We start from the raw sequence: 8,256 nt of genomic DNA on the forward strand, positions 1-8,256 counted from the left end.
CCTCCGGTGCAGTGGTTGATAAAACCAAGTGCATCATTCAAAGCCCTAGAGGATATTGTAACGTCGACTCAGTTACATAACGATGTCCCTCATCTGGTTATGTACTGCCGCACCGGTGCTATTGAAACGTTTCACAGTAGCGTGCTGAAATATCGCAGCAAACGCTTTCATTACCGGATAAACTCAATGGAGGCAAGGACCAAGCTGGCAATTATGTCACATAATATGAATGTTGGACGGTGCCAGGCTATTGTTAGAAGAGAAACTTCAAAAACAGAAGAGGTTGGCACAAAAAGAACATCGTTAGAACACCCACGATCTCGTAAAAAATGGATCGTTAGAAAAATATACGAGCCCGTCTGCCATAATCATGTTTCGGAAATATTAAAATCCATTGCTAGTGTTGCTGCTGGAAAATTGGCACCGGCGTGGAGATCGAAAGAGGATCAGATGCCTCAAAACATAGCACCTACATCAAGACCGGAGAAGGAATATGCTGTGTCCTTGCATAGGTCACGATTTCAATTACATAGGGAGGAAGTTTTGGAGGACTGATATGTTTGGAAGAGTTTGGAAGAGCATTAAAGTAATTTTTTTATACATTCGTTCTAATTATATTGTATTTTGTATATTGATTCACTTAATTTATGTTTTTTTGTTTTAGACTTTAAAGAATTTTGTATTTTTGTAGCCAAATTGGTATCAGCATTGTTTCAGGTTAGTTCCATTTTATTGTATGACAATGTAGTAGCAAAGTTTTAATTTGTTGTTATTTACTAAAAAATTTTATTTTTTATTTTTAGGTTCTACTGTTCTACATTATTTGTGCAAAGTTTTGCAATTTGATCTTTCCTAAAAAGTTGTGAAAGATATTTTATAATCTTTCTATGAGGTTTTTGTTTTATTTTGATGATAACAAACAAAGGTGAGTTTCAATTCATAAAGAATTAAAAATTAATAATTGCTATAGTTTACTGAGTTTATACATTAAAAACCGGGGAAGAGAGAGAGAGAGAGAGAGAGGGTAGGAATGGGAGAGAGAGAGAGAGAGAGAGGACAGGGGGGGGGGGGTTAGAGAGAGAGAGGGGGGGGAGAGAGAGAGGGGGGAGATAGAGAGACAGGGGGGATAGAGAGAGAGATAGGGGGGAGGGGAGAGAGAGAGAGAGGGGGGGGAGATAGAGAGAGAGGGGGGGAGAGATCGGGGGGGGGGTAGAGAGAGGGGGGGAGGAGAGAGAGATTTTGTCTTCTCTTCCCGATAATAAATAATTATAAAATAGCATAATAAAATAGCACAATAAAATTAGAATTAGTAACAGCTCTAAAATAAAAAATAATTAATTCATTGTTTTACAAAGATATGCTAATTTTTTATTCCAAAATATTCAACAAATATAAACAGGAAAAGAAATAAAAAATTGTATACATATATATATATATATATATATATATATATATATAGAGATCAACATTATCTAAAAAAAATACTACAATTCTAATGCCATTTCGCCGGCGTCGTAGTCATTAGAATATCTGAAACCAGCGTATTCCCCTTCTGGGTCAGGAAAGTTTATCCGAACTGCATTAACAGCACAGGAAGGTATGGGCCTTCGATTTCCTTTGCCCAGATAGCCATGTATCCAGGCTGTAAATGCTTTATATGCAGTTTTCCTTAGGTTTCTATTAAAAAAACAAAAATAAATATTGATTAATAATATCAAATAAAAAAAGTAATAATTAAGATTTAAAATATATATATATTTTTTAAATGGATATTGTGATATATGCAGTTTACCAAAAACATTCTAAATATAAATTATTATTATATTAAAGTAACATTACAAGTAATTTTTAATTATATACCGATTATCATCTGCATTTGGTTGTCGTGAGGTTCCCTGGTGTAACATTATCAAATGAATCATGGTATTGCGCCGGTCTTGTACCATATTTTTGAAAATCTCACAGTCTGTTATGCATATTAAACCTTCGTCTATGTTTTCTTTTACGTTTGTAATTTCTAGGCAGCAAACAGACTCTCTACCAGTAGGCATCGGAAGACATTTTCCACACTGACACCAGTCTTGCTTTCCAATTCTTTTGTGTAGTCTTCGTTCTTCTGCTGTTTCGGAGTCAGACAGTGTGGAACTCTGGGATGGAGGATTATAAGGAAAAATTGGATCTTCCTCTGCACTTGGCAACTTTGACCATATTTTTTCCAAAAGTTTTTTTCTCTATAAGTAAAAAATTAAAAAAAAATATATAAAACCACAAAAAAGTTTGCTTGATTTTGTGAAATGAAAAAAAAAAATTAAAATATATATAAAAAAAAAAAAATATATATATATATATATATATATATATATTATTTTTTGTTTTTGTCTTTTTTAAAAACTGTTGCATAGCTAGAAACTGTAAACCATCTTCAGTTTAAAAATAAAAGGTTAAAGAAAATGTTGTCATTATTAATTACACTCACAATACAGTATGCTATTGATGCTATGATGCTAAGCATTGGTATCCTTAAAAAAAAAAAAAAAAAAAAGGTCTAGAAAGGCATATTGCGCTAGTATGGAGGAGGAGGAGGAGTAGGAGGATCGCTGTGACAGTAGCAAATTTTCATTTGCTATTGTGACACAATTGGTGGGCTCAGGAAGCACTGCTCTGCGCCCCAGGACCACCCTTTCCATTGCCCTATTAGAGCCTCTGGCTGTAATTAGGTGATTGTAAAAAAAAAAAATAACATTGCACTCCATGCGTCTGGCGCCATTCATGCAGATTAGGGGGCCGGACGCATGGATGGGGGGGCGGCGCCCCTGCGCCCTCAACACACCATCCATCACTGCTTACCTGTAAGTAAAACGATAATAGTGCAGTATACTACCGCTTTAAAGATAAGTTGTGTCAGTTGCATTTACATGAATTACATAAAGTGTATAGGCACTATAAAAATGGATGTACAAGTACATTCCCTATCCGTTTTGGTAAACTACTTACCCTTTCCTCCACTGATTGGCTTGCAGGCATATCATCTTGGACCATGGATTCAATATTTTCGGATTCCTTGCCTGCCTTTTAAAAAAGAAAATAAAAATAAGATAAATGACGAGCTTACTATAGATATGATAAAGGATTCATCAATTTCTAATCGTATAGGTTTGCATATAGTTTTGTTATGTTATTAAAAATTGACACTGTGTGTGTGATATAAAAACAAAAAAAAGTACCGTAGATTTTTTTACAAGAACAATATAAATAAAAGAGCTTACCATAGTTATTGTTTTCGATAGATAAACTGTTATAAATTCTTTAACAAAAAAAAAAATAGAGATTAATTCTTAAAATAATATCAATTATACAATCACAGTTCTTTATGTGATTTCATTGAGATATTTAAAATAATGCTCACAGCACTCAAACATAGATTTTCAATTTAAAAAATAGGGATATGACGCTGAACATGTGCACCTAACTTTTTTGGTCAACCATGGCGAGCCCTGTTCTGAGTTGAACCACTCATGTTCAAACGATGTATGATCTTGGACACCGTACTGCACTTCAGTTTCAGGGTCTTGACAATCTTCTTATCGCCTAGGCCATGTTTGTGTAGAGCAAAATCATTTTTTTATAATCCACACAGAGTTCTTTGCCATGAGGTGCCATGTTGAACTTCCAGTGACCAGTATGAGAGAGTGAGAGCAATAACACCGAATGTAACACAACTCCTTCCCAATCACACCAGATACCTTGTTTCATTACTAAGTTTATACAGATATATATAGTGAGAAAGAGGGCAATGTTTTTTTAAGATGACAACATAGATTTTTAAAAAAGTGAAAAATGTTTTTAGATATATATATGTTGTATATATATATTTTTTTTTATATAATATTTTCTCTAGCGCTCATCGACAGACGTAGTCCTCGGTGATACACCACCTTCGGGTTATGTTACCTCCGCAGGAGCAGGACTAGACAGGAAATTAAAAAGCTCTGGCCACACCCTAGGGGCAGTCCCAGAGGGTATATCCTCTCTCTCTCTGCCTCAGCAAATCAGTTATTTTCTGTCTAGTTAGGAGTAAGGACCTAGATACCTTGCTGGGATCTTAGGTCCTGGCAAGAAATTTTTTTCTAAAAGGATTTTTGGACAGCTTTTTTTCTCCAGTGTTCCTGTGAGATCTTCAAGCAAGAAAGCTGAACTGGGCGACGGGCTGGATGTTGAGATCCGGTGGTCACCCCAGTTCAGCCTACGAGCGCGTGCAGGCCATAGCTCCGCGCTGAGTCGGCCGCGACAAAGTCCCATTAAAGGACTGAACCCGCGAGTTAAACGTCTCGCTGAAACGCCAAAGACCATGAGTCACGGCGTCTGTATCGGTCGACAGCCCTCCCGCCCCGGTGGAGAGGGGTACTGTCAGGAGTTGGTGCCCGCCTGGTTCCGGTATGGTGAGTAGTATGTTCCCCCTGTTTTCCCTGACGGGTTTTGTGGTGAACGCGGGCCCCTCTCTGTATGGTAAGAAAGAGTTTCTTTCTATCCTATAACATGTCACAAATCCTCCTACTTTGAGTGTGATTTTATGTGTGCAAAAGCCAGGAGGCTTGGTTTGGGAGCTAACAATCTATTGTATACATGTTTTAAAGATGTAATCTGTGGCATTCTGGGAATCTTATGGGTTTAGTATAAGCTACCTACCAGTCAGAAGCCATGGACATGTAGACTGCCTTCCAAGTCAGATCTCCAGCTAATAGCAGGCCTCCCGAACGGCCATGCGGTCCGCCAGGGCCGGTACCGCCAAACACGCCATATCCCCATGCAGAGAGAGTGTTGTGTGCCTGCAGCACACCGCTAGTCAGCACAGGCCGCCGCCATTTTTTTGCTGGATCGCACGAGCCGCCATTTTGGCGTAGCCTCGTGTCTCCAGCATGGGGGCGGCCATGTTTTAGGTGATTCCACACCTCGTGGAGCTTGGGGGAGGCGCCGGAAGGCGTACAGAGGGGCGGAGCCGCCTCCTTTCTTCCTGGGCAGCCAGCCAAAAGACTTCCTGTTTGTCTAAGACAGCGCTGTAAGCTGTTGCAGTTCAACTCTGAACATCAAGTGGTGAGCCTGGGGGTCTATCTCTCTCTCTCTCGATCGATAGGGATCCCTAGCAGGTAACACTAAGGGGTTTTTTGTGGCGCTGAGGGTCAAAAAAAAAAAAAAAAAAAGTTTTTCTTTACTTTGAATTATATCATCCAGGAAGTAACTGGAGTTATTATGGACCCTGCCACACAGATTCCCCCACCTGTTTCCCTCGAGGGGGCCTCGGGACCCGCCGGTGTACAGAGTATAGAGTCATTTACAGCAATTTTGGAGTCTATGGTGGCTCGGGTGGAGGCGGCCTGTCAGGGACGGGGGTCAAGGAAGCGACCCCCGCCTACCCCTATACTATCTGACACCTCTGACTCTGATTCAGAGATGGTCACTGCAGTTGCAGGTTCCTCTGCAAGGGCTGCTATCCCAGGTAAAGCCCCCTCAGACAGTGAGGAGGACGCTTCTTCTCCTGCTATAATTCAGGAAGAAGCATTGGTGGACGCACTAGTTGTGGCAGTGCAAGAAACCTTAAAACTTGAGGCTTTACCGGCAGAGGCAACTGAAACAGAGAGGCCTTTTGGGACTAATAAGCCCATCAAGACGGCGAAGGCTTTTCCTGTACCTAAATGTTTTGGAAATCAGATTAAAGGAGAATGGGAACATTCTAAACGTACCTTTACTATTTCCAAGCGTATTGCTAGACGCTATCCGTTTGAGGAATCCATCATTAAGAAATGGACGGTACCACCAGTCGTGGATCCGCCTATTTCCAGGCTGAATAAAGCCACGGTTATTCCAGTGGAGGACTCTTCGTCCTTTAAGGATCCGGTGGATCGAAAAGATAGAAGCGGAGTCCCGCACTATCTTTTCTCTGATAGGGTCAGCATTTAGACCAGTAATTGTTATTGGTCTAGTTTCCCAGACACTTACAGAATGGGCGAAGATGGTACGCCAAGATCTTAGGGGAAAAGATATTCCCCAGGAGACATCTGATTTGATAGAACAGATCATACAAGGGCTACGGTTTATCTGTGACGCAGCCTTGGACACTACTCCCTTGTTAGGGCATGCATCTAAGTTAGCAGTGATCCTCAGACGTGTGCTGTGGTTAAAATGCTGGTCAGCTGACCTAGGTTCCAAAAAGACTTTGACCAATCTCCCTTTCCAGGGGAATCGTCTATTTGGAGCCAACCTAGATGAAATCATTAAGGATGCCACCGGGGGCAAGAGTACTTTTTTGCCACAGGCTGCAAAAGCTAAGGAACCTCGCAACAAGCGAGGACCTTTCTTTACCGCCCATAAAGGACGCCCGGCTGGTACTTCCGGGAAAGGCAAGACTCCTCCAGGAGGGTTCAAGAAGGGCTGGTCGGACAAGCAGAGGACCAACCCAGCCAAACCCGAAGTAAAGGAGTACACAGCCTGAAGGTGCGCCCCCACCCAATTCCAGGGTGGGGGGACGTTTTCACCGGTATTCAGGACATTAGATCGAGCATCAACCACTACTACCGGTGCGATTCTTCCCTTCCAACATTTAAGTACAGGAAGCGGTAGTTACCGTTCCCTGTATAGATCTTTTCCTTTACCTTTTCCTAAGATTAGTCCCGATACCTCACAGGAATCGGATCTGATTGACCAGATAGGCCAAGTAGCCTCTAGTCGGGTGACTTCGGTCCCTGAGGTTCAACCAGAAAAGATCACCTTGCCTGATAACTATCAGGTATCTGATAAATGTGTGGGAACAGAAAACGACCAGACTTTCTCGGATGGTCGGGGCCAGATACCTCTAGGGACGCCTGGTTCAGATCCAATCAGCGCCAGTGGTCCTAGAAATTCTAGGCTGGCCTCTTCAAGCCGGCCTGGCCGACTTGGACAGGTTAGTCGCAGACGTTCCGTGGGAACTTCGTCTCAGGGAGTGTCTGTAGTCTCAAGGACCTATTTACCTTCGTGCTTTACAGTCGCTGGTTTTAATGGCCTGGCCATTGAGACCCAAGTACTGAAGGACAGAGGTTTGTCTACTTCTGTCATTCCTACCCTTATTAAAGCAAGGAAAGCGACTTCCAGCAAAGTCTATTATCACACATGGAAGACTTATATTGCGTGGTGCGAATCTTTAGGATTTCCTCCACGTACCTATTCGGTGTCTCGAATATTGGCCTTTTTGCAACAAGGGGTTGAGCAGAAGCTAGCCTTGAGCACCATCAAGGGTCAAGTTTCAGCATTAGCAATCTTCTTTCAGAAACCTTTAGCTACCAAATCCTTGGTGCGGAATTTCATCCAGGGGGTGCGGCACCTGGCTCCTCCAGTCCGCGCGCCCTTACCGCCCTGGGATCTTAATTTGGTTTTGTCGGTTCTACAGAAACCTCCCTTTGAAAACATCAGGGAGATTCCCTTGCTTACTTTATCCCAGAAGGTGGTCTTCTTGGTGGCTATTACTTCTGCTCGCAGGGTGTCAGAACTGGCTGCATTATCATGCCAGTCCCCATACCTAGTGATTCATAGGGATAAGGTAGTACTTCATCCTAAGCCATCTTTTCTTCCTAAGGTGGTTTCAGATTTTCATCTGAATGAAGATATTGTACTACCTTCCTTGTGTCCTCAGCCCAAGCATCATCGGGAACATGCGTTGCATTCCTTGGATGTGGTTCGGGCAATCAGGGTATACCTGAAAGCTACGGAATCATTCCGTAAGACGGATTCACTTTTTGTGATCACGGATGGCCCCAGAAAGGGTTTGCCTGCATCTGCCGCGACCATTGCCAAATGGATTAGACAAACGGTGGTACAGGCTTATTCTATTAAGGGTCAGAGTCCTCCGTTCCCTGTTAGGGCGCACTCCACTCGAGCGCTCAGTACTTCCTGGGCCTTTCGCCATCAGGCGTCAGTGGTCCAGGTATGTAAGGCGGCCACTTGGTCGTCGGTACATACCTTTACTAAATTCTATAAAATTGATGTGACGGCATCGGCGGATGCCTCATTTGGCCGCAAGGTTTTGCAGGCCGCAATTTGAGGAGACCGGTGGTCTACCTCGAGGGTTTTTTTCTGTTTGAAAAATTTTTTTGTTGAGTCTCATCATTAAGGATGAGCATTATAAACCTCTAATTGGCACCGGTTGGGCCTTCTAGATTGGGATTTGATTTCCATTTTCCCACCCCTCAGTTGTGATACTGCTCTGGGACGTCCCGAAGGTGGTGT

At 42.3% G+C, this 8,256-nt stretch overlaps 1 protein-coding gene across 1 annotated transcript in view; it reads right to left on the bottom strand.

Annotated features, from left to right (window-relative positions):
* Nucleotides 1-1,484: 1,484 nt before the first annotated feature.
* LOC309546997 (P2X purinoceptor 7-like) overlaps nt 1,485-8,256 on the bottom strand; it is a gene marked incomplete at both ends in the record, with an annotated part of 37,671 nt that continues 30,899 nt past the window's right edge. Inside the window, 3 exons of the mRNA XM_082246768.1 lie at nt 1,485-1,677; nt 1,861-2,231; nt 2,995-3,065. Of these exons, the coding sequence (XP_082102894.1) occupies nt 1,485-1,677; nt 1,861-2,231; nt 2,995-3,065 (635 nt within the window). The remainder of the gene's footprint in view (nt 1,678-1,860; nt 2,232-2,994; nt 3,066-8,256) is intronic.

This window comes from Pelophylax lessonae, assembly GCF_965119305.1.
Source record: "Pelophylax lessonae genome assembly, chromosome: 1".
NCBI lineage: Eukaryota > Metazoa > Chordata > Amphibia > Anura > Ranidae > Pelophylax > Pelophylax lessonae.